Genomic DNA, 24,297 nt, shown 5'->3' with positions numbered 1-24,297 from the left:
ATTGGTTAAATTCCTGTTGTCTTTTTTCAACGTTATGACGTTCCTAGTTTTGAAATTTCAGCGGGACACCTTACGTATTGATACTGGTGTTTTCAATTTTAATCAGTGCGTTAGAACTCTTCGTGCGTCGCTATAACTTTTAAACTAGCGAACAATTTCGTCCAAACTTAAGCCATGTCTTTTTCAAGAGCTCCAGTGAAACGATTTAATGAAAATATCGGTGAGTTAAATAATGATTTACCTGAGCAAACCTAGCCAACTAACGTTGCTTTCTTTGGCCTAGCTAACGTAAGCTGCTTTAAGTAGCCAGCTAATCTAGCTATCCAACAATATTTTGTATACAATTGTTTACTAACTAGCTAGCTAGTTAACGTAAACGTAATGCAGGGATGTCTAACGTTACTCCAATCCACCAAGCAAAGGGCAAAACAATTCCACGTCGGTTACGGTAGCTAACGTTAATTGGATACCTATGTTGATAGTCATGCCAATGCGTTTACACAGGCAGCCCAATTCTGATTTTTTTTCTTCTCACAAATTTTCTCACTTTTGACAATAATTGAGGAACACATGAGAATTGGGCTTCCTGTGTAAACGCAACCTAATTCTTGTTTTCATCATGTTTTGTCCAGGCTGCGCCCCAGCACCGGGCACATACGAGCTGAAACCAGGAGAGGTGAAGGGACCTGCATCTTTCCACCGGTCAGAGCGCTTCAAACTGCTCAAGGCCAGTGGTGGTGAGTTCAACTGTCAGACAGCTGAAGCTCTACTCTTAAATCTCATACCAAATAACTCTCATACTTTTAACAGTAGATCTACACTACCTGTCAAGTTTTAGAACACCTCCTCATTCAAGGTTTTTATTTTATTTTACTATTTTCTACATTGTAGAATAATAGTGAAGACATCAAAACAATGAAATAACACATGGAGTCATGTACTAACCAAAAAAGGGTTAAATAATTCAAAATATATTTTCTATTTGTGATAATTCAAATAGCCACCTTTTGCCTTGACAGCTTTGTACACTCTTGGCATTCTCTCAACCAGCTTCATGAGGTAGTCACCTGGAATGCATTTACATTAACAGGTGTGCCTTGTTAAAAGTTCATTTGTGGAATTTCTTTACTTAAAGCGTTTGAGCCTTTCAGTTGTGTTGAGACAAGGTAGTGGGGTATACAGAAGATAACCCTATTTGGTAAAAGACCAAGTCCATATTATGGTAAGAACAGCTGAAATAAGCAAAGAGAATGACATTCCATCATTACTTTAAGACATGAAGGTCAGTCAATACGGAACATTTCAAGAACTTTGAAAGGTTCTTCAAGTGCAGTCGCAAAAACCATCAAGCGCTATGATGAAACTGGCTCTCATGAGGACCGCCATGGGAAAGGAAGACCCAGAGTTACCTCTGCTGTAGAGGATAAGTTCATTAGTTACCAGCCTCAGAAATTGCAGCCCAAATAAATGCTTCACAGAGTTGAAGTAACAGACACATCTCAACATCAACTGTTCAGAGGAGACTGTGAATCAGGCCTTCATGGTCGAATTGCTGCAAAGAAAACACTACTAAATGACAGCAATGAGAAGAGACCTTCTTGGGTCAAGAAACACGAGCAATGGACATTAGACCAGTGGAAATGTGTCCTTTGGTCTGGAGTCCAAATTTGTGATTTTTGGCTCCAACCGCCGTGTCTTAGTGAGATGCGGTGTGGGTGAACGGATTATCTCTGCATGTGTGTTTTCCATCATAACGAATGGAGGAGGAGGTGTTATGGTGTGGGGGTGCTTTGCTGGTGACAATGTCTGTGATTTATTTAGAATTTAAGGCACACTTAACCAGCATGGTTACCACCGCATTCTGCAGCGATACACCATCCAATCTGGTTTGGGCTTAGTGGCACTGTCATTTGTTTTTCAGCAGGACAATGACCCAACACACCTCCAGGCTGTGTAAGGGCTATTTTACCAAGAAGGAGAGTAATGGCGTGCTGCCTCAGATGACCTGGCCTCCACAATCGCCCGACCTCAACCTAATTGACATGGTTTGGGATGAGTCGGACCTCAGAGTGAAGGAAAAGCAGCCAACAAGTGTTCAGCATATGTGGGAACTCCTTCAAGACTGTTGGAAAAGCATTCCAGGTGAAGCTGGTTAAGAGAATGCCAAGAGTGTGCAAAGCTGTCATCAAGGCAAAGGGTGGCTATTTGAGGAATCTCAAATATAAAGTATATTTTGATTTTGTTTAACACTTTTTGGTTACATGATTCTGTGTTATTTCATAGTTTTGATGTCTTCACTATTATTCTACAATGTAGAAAATAGTAAAAATAAAGAAAAACCATTTGAATGAGTAGGTGTTCCAAAACTTTTGACAGGTAGTGTACAGCCTAGATGTTTTTACTTTCTACACCATTGTAATTTCACCGTTCCCCTTTTCTCTCCATTCAGCTCCTTTCATCCCACCACCATCTCCTTCTAAAGATGTGCCCATGTCACCTGTGGCTGTGCGTAGGACCATGTCTGTGGATGGCCTGGTAAGTTGCTGTTTCTTTTTTATTTTATTGAATATCTGAAACATACAATATACTTGCAGTGAAGCCGCTCAACAACTACACCATACCAGTCATCCAACAGACTCCTATTCAGAGCGACACACAGAAGCATCCAGGGTCAACGGGCACATTGACAGATCTCCCACCAGGCCAAAAAACGTGAACCTGAACCCTCCAAGATCCCCCACACACACACACAGTTCCCCAATAGTTAATTTGCATGGCAAAGAGGGACTTTGCAATTAATTGCAATTCATCTGGTCACTCTTCATAACATTCTGGAGTATATGCAAATTGCCATCATACAAACTGAGGCAGCAGACTTTGTGAAAATTAATATTTATGTCATTCTCAACTTTTGGCCACGACTGTATGTGTGTGTTCTTGTATGCGTTTATTTGAATGTGTGTGTGTGTATATATGCATGTGTACAAACACCTGCATGGCATCAGCCTCAGGCAAACCGGCATTAGCTGTAAAAACACTGCCCCTCAGTGTCATTCAAACATACTTTTTAGTAAGCTGGTGTTCACATAATAAACACATCGGCCTTGGTTGGCACAGCCACATCATCAAGATAATCTTGTCAGATTTAAAAGTTTACTCTAGGAACTAAATGGAAGCAAATGTAATGATACTGGGAGGGACCTAACTGAATTTGTCAAATAGAAACTTGTTTTCCTTGCATTTTACATGACATTTACGTAATTTAGCAGATGCTCTGGCAGCAATATCCTTGCGAAACGTTTTCTGTTTGGGGAAACAGTTTCTGTTGCAAAATGTTTTGCAACGGAATCCGTCTAATGGATACACCCCTGGTGCTTTAAAGGGATAGTTCAGGATTTTGTCAATGGAGCCCTTTTATCTACTTCCCCAGAGTCAGATAACATCATGTAAACCATTTTTGTCTGTCCAGTATGTATCAAGGAAGCCAATGCTAACTAGTGTTAGCGCAATGACTGAAATTCTACAGGAACACCTAGCATGATAGTTTTTCCCATACTAGCTGTTCCCGTAGACTTCCGGTCCTTGCGAGAACGCTAGTTAGCAATAGCACTAATTCTAGTTGGCAGCTTACTTCAAACTGAATGCTTTGACAAAAATGGAATCCATGTGTGTTAGAATAATTTGATATCTTGATGATAATAATCAATTCACCTTGACTAATGCCCAAGGTGTGTAAGACAATGGGTTAAATAATTAGGCAAGGACTCAGCTTTCTGCAAAAGGTTTCTGTAGCTTTATTCAGAGAACGTTCTGAGGTCACGATAACAAAAGTCATTTTATAGTTCTTGCTTACTTACGCACATGCATTTACACACAAACTGTTGGTGACCTGCATCCCCCATTGACTTCTCACACTGTTTATCACTACCTAGCTCAGCCTGTTCCTCAAGGTTAGGAACCCTTTGAAGTTTTACTCCCTTTACCATCTGTCCCCTGCTCTCTACACTAATTACATACACACATTTCTTTCCCTCTCCAGTGGTTCCTGGACTTTCTCGAACTAATCAGACCAATCGATCACTACATTGATCATTACATTGTTTATTCATTAACCATGCTGTATGACTAATAATTAATCATGGTTTATTGATTCATTTACCTTTTATTAGATAATTCTCTTATCAATGTGTTCATCTGACTCTGGGAAAGTAGATGAAGGGTTTCATTGCCAAAATCCTGAACTGTCCCTTGAACCTTAATGTAATGGCCCTCTGCAATTCATTCTTCCATTCCTCCTTCACCCAGGTTGATGGGTCCATGTCAAAGAAAGACAAGAGCGGCCTATTGATGCAGTTGAAACAGCAGAAACTCCTGGAGAAAGAGGTAGCCTAGTTATACAGACTGGTTTGAGGAGAAAAAAAAAAAAAATTATATATATATATATATATATATATATATATATATATATATATATTGTCTTGTCTGTCCCAATAGCATACATACATTGTCAGTGTTACCAGTTAAATGAAAATGACAAGAGATTTATCATGGATGTGGACACAAGGTTTTCCAGTTATCACAGCTGCTGTGACCTACCTTACTGCATGCACGCCTTATTTTTTTCCCTTCATTCTAACGCACTGATCCACCCCGTCTCCTCCCTCCCTCCTGTAGATCCGGTCCCTGGTGCAGCAGCGCGGGGAGCAGGACAGGCGCCTGGTAACCCTGGAGGAGGAGCTGAGGAAGGTGGAGGCCAAGCTGTTGTCTGCGGTCAGGGAGAAGACTGGTCTGGCAGCTAACGTCACCACCCTGGAGAGACAGCTGGCTGAGCTCAAGAAGACTAACGAGTTCCTCAAGAACAAGGTAGTGTGGTGTTTGATGGTAGAGTCAAACGTTGGTATGCTCAACTCAATGGGTTGCTTTCCTAACAGATTTGGCCAAGTGCTGAAATAAAAAGCTATTTCAATGGAGAATCTCCATTTTTAAGGATGCTTTTTAGTCTTGGACTAGGCTTAATCTGTGCTTGGGAAACCGGCCCCATGGTCTTAAAGCAGGAGTCTTTAACTGCAGGGTTAAAAAGGTATAAACTGGTTATGGGTTATCTGGGTCTAGTTGACAAAACAATACTATTATCGGTTACTACCCCCCCTGTTTGTACCTTGTTTTGTAAATGTCTGATTGTGTTGTGTTCCACCAGGTATCTGCAGACATCACTAAGAAGAGGATCCAGTCTCTGTCTATGGAGCTGATGGAGGCCAGAAACAAATTAGACGTCAATGACAAGGTATGACGCGTTCAGCACTACCCAAAGTGTTCAAATATTGATTCAAATATGCTGTGTAGAACATACTAATATGTTAAATAAATTGCTACGTTGGCTCTATTCATGGCATTTCTATCTGCAATGTTTGGCAAACTGAAAGTGGCCCTGTTCACACACCATTTACTATCCTGTCTATCTAGTGGTGTTGGCCTTACACACACCTCTCTAAATTATTAATGTGTGAGCTGATATTGTGTTTTTGTTCAGGAGCTGAGTTTCCTGCAGGTGTAGTATGGATGGTTGATTGACTGACAGTTGTTGTCCTATCAGGAGCTGAGTTTCCTCCAGATCAGTACAGAGGGCCAGGTGAAGTTGCTGGAGATAGACCTGGAGGCTGCCAGAGCTACACTCACCGCCCTGAGGGAGAGGAACAAGGACCTGGGTGAGACCACCTGACCTCACTGACACCTCATCGTTAACCTGCCTAATGCTTATCAATCAATAAAATGTTTTTTATACAGGACATTTCTTACCAACAAAATCTAGTTCTAACCAAATAAACTAATAAAGGTGAGAAAGATGAACACAACTTAAAATGAAGAGATGCATTAACCTGTCTGGGCAACGTGGGACGTTTGCGTCCCACCCTAGTCAACAGCCAGTGGAATCGCGTCGCGCGAAATACAAATACCTCATAAATGCTATAACTTCAATTTTTCAAACATATGACTATTTTACACCATTTTATAGATACACCTCTCCTGAATCGAACCACGTTGTCCGATTTTCAAAAAGGCTTTACAGCAAAAGCAAAACATTAGATTATGTTAGGAGAGTACCCTGCCAAAAATAATCACACTGCCATTTTCAAAGCAACTAGCATGCATCACAAATACCCAAAACACAGCTAAATGCAGCACTAACCTTTGACAATCTTCATCAGATGACACTCCTAGGACATCATGTTACACAATACATGCATTTTTTGTTCGATAAAGTTCATATTTATATATAAAAACAGCATCTTACATCGGCGCGTGACGTTCAGAAAATATTTTCCCTCAAATGCTTCCGGTGGATCAGCGCTACAATTGACAAAATTACTATTCGAAAACATTGTTAAAATGTAATATTGTCATTCAAAGAATTATAGATTAACATCTCGTGAATGCAACCGCATTGCCGGATTTAAAAATAACTTTACTGGGAAATCACACTTTACAATAAACGAGGTGCTATGCTCAGAAAAATAGGCTAGGCGATACAGGTTAGCGCCATCTTGGAACCATCTAAAATCAAATATACTATTGTAAATATTCCCTTACCTTTGATTATCTTCATCAGAAGGCACTTCCAGGAATCCCAGGTCCAGAACAAATGTAGTTTTGTTCGAAAAAGTTAATAATTTATGTCCCAATAGCTCATTCTTGTTAGCGCGTTCCGAAGGCTACTCATAATGTACGAGGCGCGCGGGACTTGTCGTCATGAATGTGCAAAAAAATATATATTTACGTTCGTTCAAACATGTCAAATGTTGTATAACAAATCTTTAGGGCCTTTTTCAATCAGAGCTTCAATAATATTCAAGGCGGACGATTGCATTGTCTTACTAAACGTTTCGGAACGAGAGGGTACCCACGGGCGCCCACGTCATAGTAGTAATGGCCCTCCCTCTATGACCAACTTTCCAGGCCTCTCGTTCAGTCAGTTTTTACCGGGGAAGACTCAAACCACTTTAAAGACTGTTGACATCTAGTGGAAGCATTAGGAAGTGCTAAATGAATCCTAACTCACGGTGTGTTTCATAGGCAAAGTGTTGAAGGTGATTCCACAAATCAGATTTCCACTTCCTGCATGGAATCTTCTCAGGTTTTGGCCTGCCATATGAGTTCTGTTATACTCACAGACACCATTCAAACAGTTTTAGAAACTTTAGGGTGTTTTCTATCCAAAGCCAATAATTATATGCATATTCTAGTTACTGGGCAGGAGTAGTAACCAGATTAACCTCTCTAGGGTATATGGGACGAAATCGTCCCACCTACTCAATGGCCAGTGGAATCCCGTGGCGCGTTATTCAAATGCCTTAGAAATGCTATTACTTTAATTTCTCAAACATATGACTATTTTACACCATTTTAAAGACAAGACTCTCGTTAATCTAACCACACTGTCCGATTTCAAAAAGGCTTTACAACGAAAGCAAAACATTAGATTGTCAGCAGAGTACCCAGCCAGAAATAATCAGACACCCATTTTTCAAGCTAGCATATAATGTCACATAAACCCAAACCACAGCTAAATGCAGCACTAACCTTTGATCTTCATCAGATGACAATCCTAGGACATTGTTATACAATACATGCATGTTTTGTTCAATGAAGTTCATATTTGTATCAAAAACCAGCTTTTTACATTAGCATGTGACGTTCAGAACTAGCATACCCACCGCAAACTTACGGTGAATTTACTAAATTACTCACGATAAACGTTCACAAAAAACATAATTATTTTAAGAATTATAGATACAGAACTCCTTTATGCAATCACTATGTCCGATTTTAAAATAGCTTTTCGGCAAAAGCATATTTTGCAATATTCTGAGTAGATAGCCCAGCCATCACGGGCTAGCTATTTAGACACCCACCAAGTTTGGCCCTCACCAAACTCTGATTTTACTATTAGAAAAATTTGATTACCTTTGCTGTTCTTCGTCAGAATGCACTCCCAGGACTTCTACTTCAATAACAAATGTTGGTTTGGTTCAAAATAATCCATCGTTATGTTCAAATATCCTCTGTTTTGTTCGTGCGTTCAAGACACTATCCGAAGGGTGACGCGCCCGACGCGTTTCGTGACAAATGTCTAAATATTCCATTACCGTACTTCGAAGCATGTCAACCGCTGTTTAAAATCAATTTTTATGCCATTTTTCTCGTAAAAAAGCGATAATATTCCGACCGGGAAACCCTGTTTTAGTTCAAAGACGAAAAAATAAAAACATGGTGTCGCCTCGTGCACGCGCCTCAGTCTCATTGTCCTCTGATCGACCACTATCCAAATGCGCTAATGTTTTTCAGCCAGGGCCTGCAAAGACATCATTCATCGGTTTGCCGCCTTCTGAGAGCCTATGGGAGCCGTAGGAAGTGTCACGTTACAGCAGAGATCCTCAGTTTTCGATAAAGAGAGGGACCATTTCTTGGGCTTCTACAGACAGGCCACTTCCTGTAAGGAATCTTCTCAGGTTTTGGCCTGCCATATGAGTTATACTCACAGACACCATTCAAACAGTTTTAGAAACTTTAGGGTGTTTTCTATCCAAAGCCAATAATTATATGCATATTCTAGTTTCTGGGCAGTAGTAATAACCAGATTAAATCGGGTACGTTTTTTATCCGGCCTTGCAAATACTGCCCCCTATCCCCAACAGGTTAAATCGGGTACGTTTTTTTTATCCGGCCGTGCAAATACTGCCCCCTAGCCCCAACAGGTTTTAAAATAGTAAAACAAGCCTGGGTTGACTCCTTACCCCTAATACAGTACCTGGCTTAGTTGGCCTAAAAAAATTATTTAAAAAATGTTTTTTTAAATGTAATGTTTTGTTTTCAGAGGACCTCCACCATGACACCAAAGTCCAGAATGAGGAGCTGGAGAATGATATGGATACGCTGCAAGGTAAGTTGTGTTTGTGTCCATTCTCCCAGCCTCTGTATAATTCGTCCTTTAGATGGCATGATTCTAACCATGTGCTGTATCCCTGTCTCTCAGCTGTGATCCAGGAGCTGAGAGAGGAGGTCAATGTTCTTCAGGGTTACCTGGACACAGCCAACGACCACATCCAGGTACTAATATACTGGTCACTGAGGGAAGAAACATTTAAGGAGAGACACACACACATCCAGGTACTAATATACTGGTCACTGAGGGAAGAAACATTTAAGGAGAGACACACACACATCCAGGTACTAATATACTGGTCACTGAGGGAAGAAACATGTAAGGAGAGACACACACACATCCAGGTACTAATATACTGGTCACTGAGGGAAGAAACATGTAAGGAGAGACGCACCCATCCAGGTACTAATATACTGGTCACTGAGGGAAGAAACATGTCAGGAGAGACGCACCCATCCAGGTACTAATATACTGGTCACTGAGGGAAGAAACATGTCAGGAGAAACGCACACAAAGCAAGCCAAATGAAACTAGTTCAGACAGGACAAACCATTTGGTAAGGGAGAGGAATGGTAAAAAAACAAATCTCAATTAAAGGGAATGTTTCCAATTTATAGGGGAGGGGAGAGCTTAAGGGAAGGATAGAAGGAAGGCGAGGTTGATGCTTAGAGCTGTGTGGAGGGAGGGAACAAGGGATGAAATACTAACATTTAAAAAAAAAAAAATGTATTTAACCTTTATTTACGCCAATAACTCGGAGATGCTGCGCCACTTGGGAGCCTGTTAAACATACTGTTTACCGAGGGAAGAAATGTGTATGGAGAAACTACTTGACTGGTCCATTATCATGCTTACATTGGGTTCTCAACGTAGACAGAAAATAATTATAATTGTGGCTGTTATAACATGCTGTTGTCTCCTTAGGATCTGCGTATGAAGCTTCATAGGAAGACCGAGATGGTGAACAGCATCTCTGAGTCTCAGCAGCAGAAACTGGGGTGAGCAAATGCACATGTCCTCCCAGAACAACTTCTTTCAGAATCATTGAAATTCAGGGTTTATTTTTCTGTCTTCTTGACCTCTTCCTATATTTCTGTCTGTTGAAATTGATGACATCAGTTTCTAAGTTGTCTTGGTTGACATGCAAAACAAAAACACCTGATCTCTTACCATGTCCTTTTCTCTCAGCCATCTTGAGCAGAAACTTGAGCAGTGCACCACGGAGCTCGAAAACTCTCAGAACACTCTCCGTCAGAAGGAGGAGGAGTCAGAGAAAGGTCAGCAGGACCTGCAGGCCTCCCGGGATGCTTTGCAGGAGACTTGGAAGCTTCTGGAGCGGCGAGAGGCGGAGCTGATGTCCTCCCAGAAGGCATTGGGAGAGATGGAGGTGCAGATGCAGCGGGCCAACCAGGAAGTGTCTGACTCCCAGAGTGCAGTGTGGCAGCAAGAGGCGGAGCTAGTGCGGCTGAGGGAAGTGCTGAGGAGGACAGGGGAGGAGCTGGATGAGAGAGTAGCTCACCTGGAAGAGAAGTGCAAGGTCCTGGAGGAGGAGAGAGGTACACAAACAGTCCTAGTCCCTAATTATATTACTGACATACCCTGAAGTACTAGACTCTTCTTGATTGTTCCTTGTAGATCTGAAAGAATGGGTCTAATGGGAACTGAAGCAGATTTATCAGGAATTTCTGATCTTACCCTTTTCCAGTTTTCCTGAAGGGTCAGGTTTTGGGGAATTATCTCTAGGTTGCTGTTATCAGTGTGGGCTCTATACCAAGTGTCTAGGTTGCTGTCGTCAGTGTGGGCTCTATACCAAGCGTCTAGGTTGCTGTCGTCAGTGTGGGCTCTATACCAAGCGTCTAGGTTGCTGTCGTCAGTGTGGGCTCCATACCAAGCGTCTAGGTTGCTGTCAGTGTGGGCTCTATACCAAGTGCCTAGGTTGCGTCAGTGTGGGCTCTATACCAAGTGTCTGTATCTGTCTTTAGTTAGTAGACAGGGGAGAGTGGAGGAGCTGAAGGCAGAGCTGAGCCTCCTGCGGGAGAACAGAAGAAGTGAGAAGGAGGTGCAGGAGCAGCTGGAGCAGACACACACCTCCCTGGCTGAGGAGTTGAAGCAGGAAAAGGTTAGTGCTGTTGGGGATGACTTGAATCCAATATGGCACCCATTAAAATCCTACATCTGACTCTCCTCTTGTTCTCCCCAGGAGCATGCAGCCTCCCTGGCCTCGGTGCTGGAGAGGGTGAAGGAGGAGACAGAGGAGGAGAGGAAACAGTTGGAGGAGGCTCTAGGAGAGCTGTCGGTTCTGGAGTTGCAGGAGGAGCGGAGAGAGGAGGCCCTACAGCGTCTCCAACAGGAGAAGACAGAGTTGGAGAGAGAGCTGACTGAGACCAGAGCACTGCTAGACAGGTGAGGAGTCTGGAAGTGTAAAGCGGAACTGAAAACATGAATGAAATGCGCTCTGTCGGCTTTGTTTTTAACATTCTTTGAAATAGTGTTTCAAATAAGAGAACTTGGTTGGCTTGAGTTGCCGTGGAGTTTAGCTACAGGTTTAGCTGCAGTCAGACTGAACTGAATCGACGACTTTGCATACAAAATAGTTACTCATTATGCAGGGCTTGACTGAAAGCTCGAGTCACTTGTCCCCCCCCCAAAAGGTCCACGACATCATTTCTGCTAGGACTCACTTTGCAAAATAAAGTCCATTGTTATTACTATAGAAAATCTGACAAATGTAGGCTTCAATCTGTTTATTGGCTTCTTTGCATATTCAGGCCTGTCTCAAAATACAACACTGCCCCTTTAAGGCTCTCCTGGAGGATGGTTGGCCACCCTTCATAGCCAACAAAATATTGCAACATAAAAATTACAACCAAATACTTTTCATGTCTTTATAAAATAGTCACATTTCATTAATAAAGGATCAAAATGGCAATTTTTTTTAGCAGTATTTTTTTCCACTTTTTACCTGTTTTTCTCCAACATTTGGTGTTTTCCAACTGGTAGTTAGTCTTGTCCCACTGCTGCAACTCCCGTACGGACTCGGGAGAGGCAACGGTGGAGAGTCGTGCGTCCTCCGAAACACCACCCTGCTGAGCTGCACTACTGCTTGCTTAACCTGGAAACCAGCCGCACCAATGTGTCGGAGGAAACACTGTACACTTGGCGACTGAAGTCAGCTTGCATGCGCCCGGCCGTCTCAAGGAGTTGCAAGAGCGCAGTGGGACAAGGACATCCCGGCCGGCCAAACCCTTCCCTAACCCAGACGACACTGGGCCAATTGTGCGCTGCCTCGTGGGTCTCCTGGTTTCAGCTGGTTGTGACACAGCCTGGGATCGAACCCGGGTCTGTAGTGATCCCTCTAGCACTGCGATGCAGTGCCTTAGATCGCAGCACCACTCGGGAGTCTTAAGGTATGCTAGTTCTAAGCAAGGTAACTAAGATATGCTTGTCTACTGTATCACTGATCTGAAACATTTAGCTTCCTAATGTAGCCTAAATGAAGTGTAGGCTATTAGTTGTTCACTCGCTCATATGCATCTCCAAAAGCTTACGGAAGTTGTGAAATATAAACCTGAGACTCGTGTGCTTTTGAAAATATAAATTGCTATTCTTTTCTATGTATGTCATGATGATGATGATGATGATGATGATGATGATGATGGTCCCAATCTAACACTCTATACCTGCTCCCTAATAGGCATAGAATTCACCCCTAAGCTTAGCTTATAGAAGGGCTTACGACCAGCTGGTGCAACCGGCCGGCCCCTGGGGATTGATAAAGACAGCTTGTGCCTGTCAATGCAATGCAATACAATTCTACTCTGACGCGGTCTACAGAAATTGGGAGAAAGAACACTGCTTAAAACATTGCATCCGGAGGACAATCTGATCCAATAATCTGAGTATATTTTTGATATTGCCATTTTATTTTTTTACTTGTCGGGCAACTTAAATCTATATTCTGCTTGCCTGACAATTATTTTATTTTTTTCTTGTCCCGGGAAAGCGGACAAGTGTTAATGTCGAGCCCTGTTATGTGATTAGGAATTCTGCACCTCCTCTTTAATCAAACTGTTCCTTTCAATGTTGTGTGTTGTATCTCCATCCAGGAGGAACAGTGACATGCAGGAGGTACACTCTGCTGCCATGAGGAGGCTGCAGGAGGAACACTCCACCTCCCTCAGCAAGATAGGAGACCTGGCCACTGAACTGGAGAGGTACGGAGTTGACCTGTTGTCCAATGCTAATCTGTTTAAAGGGACTCTTTCACTCTCCTTTCATAAGGGGAAAAAAACACTTTCACTCTTGTTTCACTAAAGTTAACTTTTGATGGATGAAAACATCAACTGCATTTTAAGTCAGTTGTCCCTTTTTAACTTTGGGTTAAAGTATTAGCAGTCATGGCTCTGTAAAAGCTGATTTATGGTCAATCGGATTCTGCAGTGTCAGTACAGCATTAATGCCAGTTCAGGGCAGTCATACTTCTGGTGCTTCGTGGAGTGGAGAAGAGCTGTTGTCTAGGAGGAAGTGAGTTTGTGTTTATACAGGACGTACCGCCCCCACCTACTGCCAATGCGGAGATATACGAAGCCCTCTGCATTGCAATTTGTTTGGCGGGAGATGCATGGCATCGCCGTACGGGAGCTTGATTTGGCCTCCGGAGGCTCTGCAATTGTCACACTCTACGTACGGAGCCTCCACACCACATCCCCGGATCAAGCATAAATCGGCTTTAATACTTCAAAATGTGTATTTTGTTCCACCAGCTCCAGGCAGGCCCTGAAAGGAGCAGAGGAGAGGGGTAGAGCGCTGGAGGAGGTGGTGGAGAGGGTGACTAAGCAGATGAAAGAAGAGATGGAGAGAGTGAATCAGCGTAAAGAGGTGGAGGTGAAGAAAGTGAGGGAGGAGATGCTGGAGGAGCAGGAGAAACATCTAGCTGACCAGCAGGCTCAGGAGAAAGCAAGAGCGGAGTATGCAAGGTGAGCTCATCATAAGGCTTCTTCTCAATATCTGGTGATTGAATGTGCAACCTCTGACGCTCTCCCTTCTCTCCCCCCCCTAGAATGCTGTTGGCGGCACAGACTCGTCTAGCTCAGAGAGATGAGGAGATGAAGAGGGCTGAGGAGGAGCTGCAGGAGGAGAGGATGGAGAAAGAGGAGGTTCAAAGACTACTGGAGCAGGAGAAAGGAGAGAGGGAGGTGCAGAGGAGAGACTTGAAGCAATGGATGTCAGACGAGGTGGGGAGGCTAGAGAGACGGGTGGAGGTGGTAGAGGAGGAGAAGCTAGCTCTTCAGTGCTTGGTAGGAGAGGTGGAGAAGGAGAAACTGAGCCTTCACAACCAGTTGGAGAATCAGGTAAAGAAAGATCTGCCCTGTCTAGAGAACCACATGAAGGAGGTAGAGAAAGAGAGGGATGATCTGAAAACAGTAGTGCAAATGTTCGACATAGACAAACGGGGCCTTCAGGACCAGGTAGAACTAATAAACAACCGACCGATGAAGGCAGAAGAACAGAGAGCGAGTCTCCAGAGCCAGGTAGAACTGATGGAAGAGAAGGTTTCTCTCCAGAGCCAGGTAGACCCAGTTGTCCAGGAGAAGGTTTCTCTCCAGTGGGAGATGGAGGAACAGAGAAGAGACTACCAGAGACAGCTGGTGGCAATTCAGGACAAGAGGTAAGGAGGACCAGGAATCACTGACTGGGCTGTGAAGATCAGGGCCTGTATTCATGAACTGTCTGAGTGCTGTTCTTAGATCAGTTTCACCTTTCAGATGAATTAATAAATACAATTGCATGGACAGGGGGGAACTGAGCCTGGAGCTGCACCCTACTCTGAGACTTTATGAGTACTGGCCCAGATCATCAAGTAGAAGACAATGGTATTATAACACCAAAGGATAGGCTCTCAATACACTGTTCCAACTCTGTCCTTTCCTCTCTCAGTGATGCAGAGACGGAACACTGGAGGAGACAGTACGAGGATCTCTACACTAAGGTCAAGCCCTTCCAGGTCAGTCACAGCAGAGGCAAGGGGTCACCACTGCTGCATTATGGGAAATGTAGTTTCTCTGAGTTTTCTTCTGTGTTGCTGCCGATGGTCATGTATATTCCCCCATATGAGTAGAAGGGGTACACCCATCATTGACTTAAACGGGGGGGAGCCCATTCTACTGTTTCAAATTCTATGTTTCCCCCATCTCTTCCTCCGGTTGGTCTGGCCCTGCAGGAGCAGCTGAATGGGTTTGCTGCGGAGCGGGATGCGCTGCTGAACGAGAATGGGGCGAACCAGGAGGAGCTGACCCGGCTCGCGGACGCCTACGCTCGTCTGCTTGGCCACCAGAACCAGAAACAGAAGATCAGACATGTGGTGAAGCTCAAAGATGAGAATGTCTCTCTCAAACAGGTCAGATGCCTCCATCTGGTTTACAGATTTAAATACTGTAGAAGCATGGGCTATATTGATTGGAGTTAACAAAATATGGTTATAGCAACACACACACTTTAGTTACCACGAAATTGTGGAGTAGAAGTTTCACCATTGTTTTCATATATCCACTTCTTTTAAATCCACGAAGGGAATGGGTGTTGCTAAAAGCTTTTTGGGTGTACTACAGTCAGACATGATTGTAAAGTGTGCGTGTGTGTGTAGGAGCTGTCTAAGCTGCGTGCCCAGGTGTCCCGTCAGAAGAAGGGAGGCCAGCCCCAACGCAGGGTTGACCCCACCAAAGCCTTGAACCACCAGGACAGCAAGGAGAACGAGCAGCCTGCTGCCGCACCTCTCAGACAGGGTGAGTACTCACCAGCGTTTCTTTTAGCAGGTAATTGACAGCTTTTGGCCAATTTTTAAAGACATAGAAACCGTCACATGAACATTGTCCGACAGAAAATATCCTGATGAATATCAATCACATTGGCTGCATGGCAGTTGGTTCAGGTTGTCTTTCAATGGCATCACCTCTCTACTCTGCCTGTCTTCATCTTGTGCTCCCATAGAGAATTTACAACAACTTGGCCCAGCCTGTGACACACAGCTGTTTTTGGCTCATGGGAGAAATGTTCATGTATTTTATGAATGCTTTTTCTAGATTAATCTACCCAAGAACTGACAAATGTCCACTAATGCCTGTTTGCGTAGGGTATATCTAGCTTTTACAAAGTTAAACATTTCAAGATGGCTAGCTACAGATGTCAGGTCTTAATTTGAGCTAGATTGCTATAGTGGGAAAATAATCCTGCAGCAACAGGAAATGTGGATTATAATTAATGGACATTTTTGTAGGGGCTGATACATCTTTGGTTAGGGATAATCAAGTCTGAAATTTGAGTTGAACTTGCAAATTTCGGAAGCTTTTTTTAAACCTGAAATGTACCCCTCATCAGAGGACAAACATTTTGTTACGTGTACATACATTTTACGGACATGGTGCCTTTTTTTATATTAGTTACTTATTACGTATGGATACTGTAGATAAATAGTATATTTGGGTAAAACTCTGTACGGACATTTGACTGTCCCAAATTTTCCCAAAGGAAAATGCTGCAACTAACTCTAATCCTGCCTCTTTTAGGAAACCGCTGTTGAAAGTTAGACAATGGACAGACCCTCATAGAAAGCACCAACTGCCCTGGTTGAACAGGACACCTCCTACTGAGTCAAGAGGTCATGGTCATGCGTAATATTTCTTTCTCATTTGAAACCAAATGCTCTGAAAAGCTACTTGATGAATCTATAAGGGGGGTGGGGGTGTTTGTAACCCTGAATATGTTTTAGGAGAAACAGAGGCCTTTATTTTTCCATCCTATAGAGCAATTATGTCAGTTTCGGCATGAAACATGCCCGTCATTCTTTTGCTACAGCATTCATATTAAGCACAATGTTTTGTTTGTTTTCTTCAACCTAACATACAGTTGTGTATAATGCAAATACACTGTACATGTTTAGCTCTATTCATTTTAAGTTTTTTTTGTTTTGTCTAATCAACAGTTTTGATTTCCAGAAGATGGGAATGTAACTTCTCTCTTTTCACTTTCTTCTAACAGACTGACTCTTGTAAATAAAGCCCCAAATGTTCTCTTTTCCTTCACACTGAGAGAAGCGGGAGGATTGTTTTAAATAAATGTAGCGAGTGTGTTTTTGATAAGGGATCCCAGTGGGGTCATCCCATACAAGCTTGTTGAAATTACTGTTATACCTTACCCTTGCCTGACATGGGCCTGTTCATTCACCAAAAAATGGGGGGAAACTTTGAAATGAAAAAACCAGTTGTGTTAAACGTCCCATACCTATGAACTCCTATACGATCAGACACTACTGTGAGCCAGCGTACCTGCTTGTCAGAGCCATATATTTACAGCTGAGCCATCTTAAATATTTGAGTATTGTTCAGATTTTAGGCATTCAGTTAGATATTATTTATATTCCCCATGTTTAATGTGGTGCGTTTGTAAATTCAATTCTCAAAATGCATGGCTCTGCTGCTCATCTCCTGACATCAACAGCCACACTCCTCTGTAGCCAGTAGAGAGCATTCTAGGATTGCAATCACATCACACTCTGGACCCTTTGTCTTGCCTGACTGTTTTTTTTACCCCCTGATTTGTATCTCCTTTTTCCTTCATAACTTCCCACATTGGAACAAAGACCCACTGTCTTCAACATACCAACAGTCTGTTACTGGTCATACAGTTGTTTAATTTTTTTCTGTAGTCCCCCCCCCCCCTTGACATTTAGATTTATACAAGATTGACATGTCCTTCCACCAGTAGCTCTTGAGGCTAGTCTGCGCTCTTGTCAATCGAGTGTAGACTGAGGAGTAGACTCCAGTCAGTCGCAGTAGCTCTGCAGGTGGCTGAAGCTACATGGCTTATGACAGCACTGTTCCACAATGCCTCTTTTCACCTTCTGGTCTTCATGGTCCTTCCACGGACGTTCCTGCTTCACCCTCCAACCCTGTCTGCTCTTAGACAGGAACCCTTTAAAGTAGAGGGAGAGAAATGGAGGGATGTAGAGAGGGAAACTTCCCAAAAGCTGTGAAGTAAAGCAGATCAGCAAACTCCTTCACTTACTCAAATGACCATTTAGAATGTTGGCTGTTTAACAGACTGAATGAGCGTGTTATCGGAGCGTCACACTGTTTAGTCTTGTTTAAGGCTCTCCACGTCCTTCAGAGGAGAGATCTGACCGGTGTAGCTCAGCTTCCTACCTCTGAAGTAAAGTTAACTTCAGACATATCAATGGGATGTCTGAGCAGGGGGTTTAACTGAGGTGATAGATCCACTTCGATCATGTTCTGGGAGAGAATATAATGGATCTGGAGAATTCACAAGATTCTTAATGTGATATCTCACAAAGTCGGTAGTTAGGAACGGTCTCAGCAAAAGATCAGTAGGGATAGCTACAGTATATGACAAACTTCAAGAGAAGGTATTCCCTCTTCAACATACCCTCTTCACAGATGGAAGAGAGAGACCGACTGAAGTCAAATGTTTACTGTTTGATGATCTGGTGCTTCTGTCCCCAACCAAGGAGGGCCTACAGCAGCACCCAGATCTTCTGGGCCATGACAGTAAATCTCAGTAAGACAAAAATAATGGTGTTCCAAAAAAGGTTCAGTTGCTAGGACCACAAATACAAATTCCATCTAGACACCGTTGCCCTAGAGCACACAAAAAACTATACATACCTCGGCCTAAACATCAGCGTCACAGGTAACTTCCACAAAGCTGTGAACAATCTGAGAGACAAGGCAAGAAAGGCCTTCTATACCATCAAAAGTACTGGCATCAATTATAGAGTCCATTGTCCTTATGGTTGTGAGGTCTGGGGTCTGCTTACCAACCAAGAATTCACAAAATAGGACAAACAACAAATTGAGACTGCATGCAGAATTCTGCAAAAACATCTATGTACAACATAAAACACCAAATAATGCATGCAGAGCAGAATTAAACCGATACCCGCTAATTATTAAAATCCAGAAAAGAGCACCTACAACCACCTAAAAAGAAGCGATTCTCAAACCTTCCATAACAAAGCCATCACCTACAGAGAGATGAACCTGGAGAAGAGCCCCCTAAGCAAGCTGGTCCTAGGGCTCTGTTCACAAACGTAATTAGACCTAACCTAAATATGAGGAAACAAAAAGATAATTACTTAACACATTGGAAAGAATTTACCAAAAAAACAAAGCAAACTGGAATGCTATTTGGTCCTTAACAGAGAGTACACAGTGGCAGAAACTTAAGGAAAGCTTTGACTATGTACGGACTCAGTGAGCATGGTCTTGCTGTTGAGGTATGCAGAACTGTCTTTCAAGAGAAGACAGGCTATGTGCACGCTGCCCACAAAATGAGGTGGAAACTGAGCTGTACTTCCTAAAAATGAGGGGAAAACTGAGCTGTACTTCCTAACCTGCCAAATGTATGACCATATTAGAGACACATACACTGCTCAAAAAAATCAAGGGAACACTTAAACAACACAATGTAACTCCAAGTCAATCACACTTCTGTGATATCAAACTGTCCACTTAGGAAGCAACACTGATTGATAATAAATTTCACATGCTGTTGTGCAAATGGAATAGACAACAGGTGGAAATTATAGGCAATTAGCAAGACACCCCCAATAAAGGAGTGGTTCTGCAGGTGGGGACCACAGACCACTTCTCAGTTCCTATGCTTCCTGGCTGATGTTTTGGTCACTTTTGAATGCCACTGGCGCCCTGTGCTCTTCACAGATGAAAGCAGGTTCACACAGAGCACGTGACAGAGTCTGGAGACGCCGTGGAGAACGTTCTGCTGCCTGCAACATCCTCCAGCATGACCGGTTTGGCGGTGGGTCAGTCATGGTGTGGGGTGGCATTTCTTTGGGGGGCTGCACAGCCCTCCATGTGCTCGCCAGAGGTAGCCTGACTGCCATTAGGTACCGAGATGAGATCCTCAGACCCCTTGTGAGACCATATGCTGGTGCGGTTGGCCCTGGGTTCCTCCTAATGCAAGACAATGCTAGACCTCATGTGGCTGAAGTGTGTCAGCAGTTCCTGCAAGAGGAAGGCATTGATGCTATGGACTGGCCCGCCCGTTCCCCAGACCTGAATCCAATTGAGCACATCTGGGACATCATGTCTCGCTCCATCCACCAACGCCACGTTGCACCACAGACTGTCCAGGAGTTGGCGGATGCTTTAGTCCAGGTCTGGGAGGAGATCCCTCAGGAGACCATCCGCCACCTCATCAGGAGCATGCCCAGGCGTTGTAGGGAGGTCATACAGGCACGTGGAGGCCACACACACTACTGAGCCTCATTTTGACTTGTTTTAGGACATTACATGAAAGTTGGATCAGCCTGTAGTGTGGTTATCCACTTTAATTTTGAGTGTGACTCCAAATCCAGACCTCCATGGGTTGATAAATTGGATTTCCATTGATTATTTTTGTGTGGTTTTGTTGTCAGCACATTCAACTATGTAAAGAAAAAATGATTTAATAAGATTATTTCATTCAGATCTAGGGTGTGTTATTTTAGTGTTCCCTTTATTTTTTTGAGCAGTATATTTCCCTCAGATTACATAGACCCACAAAGAATTTGAAAACAAATCCAATTTTGAGAATCCCCCATATCTATTGGCTGAAATACCAGTGTGCCATCACAGCAGCAAGATTTGTGTTGCCACAAGAAAAGGGCAACCAGTGAAGACAACAAACACCATTGTAAATACAACCCATATTTGTTTTATACATAAACAATTTGCACATCATTATAACACTACATAGCCATAATATGACATTTGAAATGTGTCTGTTCCTTTGAAACTTGTGAGTGTAATGTTTACTGTTCATTTTTGATTGTTTATTTCACTTTAGTTTATTATCTATTTCACTTGCTTTGACAATGTAAACATATGTTCCCCATGCCAATAAAGCCCATTTTAATTTAATTTAATATAGAGAGGGTTGGGGGGAGGGGGACTGCAGACTTGTTCAATGTTACAAGTAATTATGCTAGCAGATACCCATAGGCTTCCACTTATTGTGCTAACACTATTTAGCATTTTCTCGAGAAACGAACCAACTTCCTTCATACTGGACACAGAGATATAAATGGTATCCACGAGTTCATCAGACTCTGAGGAAGTAGATAAAGGTTCTCATTGCCAAAATCCAGAAGTATCTCTTTAACAATATACCCTCTCTTTCAAAATGTGTCAGCTTGTAATAAAAGCATCACATATTTAAAATATATTGAATATAGTGCCACCCTTCAAATCACCCCCTGCTCTCAGTCTCACCTATGAGGTGTTGCAGGAGTAGGTCTCTGGGGGTTCTGTTGGGGTTATAGAAGAACCCTTGTTCCCCACAGACCAGGTAGAGGGCATCCACCAGGTGAGAGCCACACAGGTGCTGGGCGCTGGGAGCTGAGCAGACCCCCGGGGAAGACAGGACCAGCAGTAACAGAACAGACAGGGCCCATACTACCACAGCCATATACGATCTGGAGGGAGAGAGAGACCACAGTACCACAGTCATATACGATCTGGAGGGAGAGAGAGACCACAGCCATATATGATCTGGAGGGAGAGAGAGACCACAGTACCACAGTCATATACGATCTGGAGGGAGAGAGAGACCACAGTACCACAGTCATATACGATCTGGAGGGAGAGAGAGACCACAGCCATATATGATCTGGAGAGAGAGAGAGACCACAGTACCACAGTCATATACGATCTGGAGGGAGAGAGAGACCACAGCCATATACGATCTGGAGGGAGAGAGAGACCACAGTACCACAGTCATATACGATCTGGAGGGAGAGAGAGACCACAGTCATATACGATCTGGAGGGAGAGAGAGACCACAGCCATATATGATCTGGAGGGAGAGAGAGACCACAGTACCACAGCCATATATGATCTGGAGGGAGAGAGAGACCACAGTACCACAGTCATATACGATCTGGAGGGAGAGAGAGACCACAGTCATATACGATCTGGAGGGAGAGAGAGACCACAGTACCACAGCCATATACGATCTGGAGGGAGAGAGAGACCACAGTACCACAGCTATATACGATCTGGAGGGAGAGAGACCACAGTACCACAGCTATATACGATCTGGAGGGAGAGAGACCACAGTACCACAGTCATATACGATCTGGAGGGAGAGAGAGACCACAGTACCACAGCCATATACGATCTGGAGGGAGAGAGAGACCACAGTACCACAGCTATATACGATCTGGAGGGAGAGAGACCACAGTACCACAGCTATATACTATCTGGAGGGAGAGAGAGACCACAGTACCACAGCTATATACGATCTGGAGGGAGAGAGACCACAGTACCACAGCTATATACGATCTGGAGGGAGAAAGACCACAGTACCACAGCCATATACGATCTGGAGGGAGAGAGAGACCACAGTACCACAGCTATATACGATCTGGAGGGAGAGAGACCACAGTACCACAGCTATATACTATCTGGAGGGAGAGAGAGACCACAGTACCACAGCTATATACGATCTGGAGGGAGAGAGAGACCACAGTACCACAGCTATATACGATCTGGAGGGAGAGAGACCACAGTACCACAGCTATATACTATCTGGAGGGAGAGAGAGACCACAGTACCACAGCTATATACGATCTGGAGGGAGAGAGAGACCACAGTATCACAGCCATATACAATCTGGAGAGAGAGAGACCACAGTACCACAGCCATATACGATCTGGAGGGAGAGAGAGACCACAGTACCACAGCTATATACTATCTGGAGGGAGAGAGAGACCATAGTACCACAGCTATATACGATCTGGAGGGAGAGAGAGACCACAGTACCACAGCTATATACGATCTGGAGGGAGAGAGACCACAGTACCACAGCTATATACGATCTGGAGGGAGAGAGACCACAGTACCACAGCTATATACGATCTGGAGGGAGAGAGACCACAGTACCACAGCTATATACGATCTGGAGAGAGAGAGACCACAGTACCACAGCTATATACGATCTGGAGGGAGAGAGACCACAGTACCACAGCCATATACGATCTGGAGGGAGAGAGAGACCACAGTACCACAGCTATATACGATCTGGAGGGAGAGAGACCACAGTACCACAGCTATATACGATCTGGAGGGAGAGAGACCACAGTACCACAGCTATATACGATCTGGAGGGAGAGAGACCACAGTACCACAGCTATATACGATCTGGAGGGAGAGAGACCACAGTACCACAGCTATATACGATCTGGAGGGAGAGAGAGACCACAGTATCACAGCCATAGAACAATAGAAAGAGAGCTGGGTGAGAGAACATGGAGAAAGAGAGGGAGTCCATGTCCATATCACAGGGACAGGAAGGATGTGCATCCTTCCTGTACCTGTCCCTTAGTTCCAGCTCAAGCACCAACATGCCTGATTCAACTAATCAGCTCATCATCTAGCCCTTCCTTGTTTTCTGGATTAATCCAGGATTAGGATCAGGATACACTGTATAAATACTCTGTGACAGACAGACAGACAGACAGACAGAAAGTGAACCAAAATTAATTTCCAAATTAGAATTTTTGCATTGAAGAGAATTGGAAATTCAGTGTACATCCTGAATTGACGGGAATTAAAATGTAATTGAGCCCAACCCTGTTATGTATCCACCTACCTGAAACAGACAGCCAGCTGAGGTGAGAAGAGCTGGTAGCCTTGTGGTTAGAGCGTTGGGCCAGTAACCAAAAGGTTGCTTGATAAAATCCCCAATCTGACAAGGTAAAAATCTGTTCTTCTGAACAAGGCAGTTAACCCACTGTTCCCCAGTAGGCTGTCATTGTAAGAATGTGTTCTTATCTGACTTGCCTAGTTAAATAAAAAGAAGAGCAGGTAGTGACGTGGCAGTCAGGTAGAGCACACGTGACCGTCCTCCTCTCTGTCTTTTATACCTGCCTCTCTTCCTGTCAGCCAGGTCTTTGTTTGACAGCATCAGCGGAAAAAGCAATTTTACCTGACTGTCATTAAACCCTTTGAGCTGCCTGTTGAGCTGCCGTTGAGCTGCTATAAGAGGAACTGAGAGATCTATCTGGCCTTATAAGGGCTTTTTCCATAGCAACACCTGAGTGTCTCCAATGATTATATTAATGTAAGCTCTAGTGTTATTTATGTGGAAGTGTGACACCTAACACTTGTGAAGAGCAGAATCAGCAACCTCTGCATCATCTACAGTTGTTTTGGGATAAGGTGTTAACCAATGTTCACAGTTAGTTATTGTTATGGATAGGCCGCCCGGAAAGTCCCCATTGTCCTCATCTTGGCCCCAAGACAGCAGGTCCACTGAGACCAAGGCCCAGTGAGTCACGAACC

The 24,297-nt window shown here is 43.6% G+C and overlaps 2 protein-coding genes across 3 annotated transcripts; one reads left to right on the top strand and one right to left on the bottom strand.

The window, feature by feature from the left end:
* Positions 1–42: 42 nt before the first annotated feature.
* LOC106612053 (hyaluronan-mediated motility receptor (RHAMM)) lies at positions 43–17,049 on the top strand. 2 transcript variants are annotated; one of them, XM_014212870.2, is made up of 20 exons: positions 43–220; positions 633–737; positions 2,450–2,535; positions 4,306–4,383; positions 4,675–4,863; positions 5,198–5,284; positions 5,594–5,705; positions 8,873–8,938; positions 9,032–9,105; positions 9,866–9,939; positions 10,130–10,497; positions 10,924–11,060; positions 11,142–11,344; positions 13,048–13,155; positions 13,705–13,917; positions 14,001–14,609; positions 14,879–14,945; positions 15,162–15,338; positions 15,585–15,723; positions 16,504–17,049. In XM_014212870.2, the coding sequence occupies exons 1-20, from the start codon at positions 175–177 to the stop codon at positions 16,515–16,517; spliced, it is 2,952 nt and encodes a 983-aa protein (XP_014068345.2). In that variant the 5' UTR covers positions 43–174; the 3' UTR covers positions 16,518–17,049. The 2 variants fall into 2 exon arrangements, with proteins under 2 accessions (XP_014068345.2, XP_045580144.1); XM_045724188.1 differs by lacking the exons at positions 43–220; positions 633–737 and adding an exon at positions 2,076–2,142.
* Positions 17,050–17,325: 276 nt separating this feature from the next.
* LOC106612054 (insulin-like) lies at positions 17,326–23,863 on the bottom strand. The gene is made up of 3 exons (XM_014212872.2): positions 23,606–23,863; positions 21,226–21,428; positions 17,326–17,908 (listed from the first exon to the last, which is right to left on the bottom strand). The coding sequence occupies exons 2-3, from the start codon at positions 21,419–21,421 to the stop codon at positions 17,760–17,762; spliced, it is 345 nt and encodes a 114-aa protein (XP_014068347.1). The 5' UTR covers positions 21,422–21,428; positions 23,606–23,863; the 3' UTR covers positions 17,326–17,759.
* Between the last annotated feature and the right edge of the window lie 434 nt (positions 23,864–24,297).

Source organism: Salmo salar, chromosome ssa09 (assembly GCF_905237065.1).
Source record: "Salmo salar chromosome ssa09, Ssal_v3.1, whole genome shotgun sequence".
In the NCBI taxonomy this organism is placed as follows: domain Eukaryota; kingdom Metazoa; phylum Chordata; class Actinopteri; order Salmoniformes; family Salmonidae; genus Salmo; species Salmo salar.
This window is presented reverse-complemented; position numbering and strand designations above follow the sequence as displayed.

What these genes read in the sequence shown, in the direction of transcription:
- LOC106612053 (XM_014212870.2), top strand. Translation starts at nt 175, where the DNA reads ATGTCTTTTTCAAGAGCTCCAGTGAAACGATTTAATGAAAATATCG. An exon ending in GCAAGAGCGGAGTATGCAAG is followed by an intron (nt 13,918 to 14,000) that starts GTGAGCTCATCA and finishes TCCCCCCCCTAG; the next exon opens with AATGCTGTTGGCGGCACAGA. An exon ending in CTAAGGTCAAGCCCTTCCAG is followed by an intron (nt 14,946 to 15,161) that starts GTCAGTCACAGC and finishes CTGGCCCTGCAG; the next exon opens with GAGCAGCTGAATGGGTTTGC.
- LOC106612054 (XM_014212872.2), bottom strand. Translation starts at nt 21,421, where the DNA reads ATGGCTGTGGTAGTATGGGCCCTGTCTGTTCTGTTACTGCTGGTCCTG. An exon ending in ACTCCTGCAACACCTCATAG is followed by an intron (nt 17,909 to 21,225) that starts GTGAGACTGAGA and finishes TCTACTTTAAAG; the next exon opens with GGTTCCTGTCTAAGAGCAGA.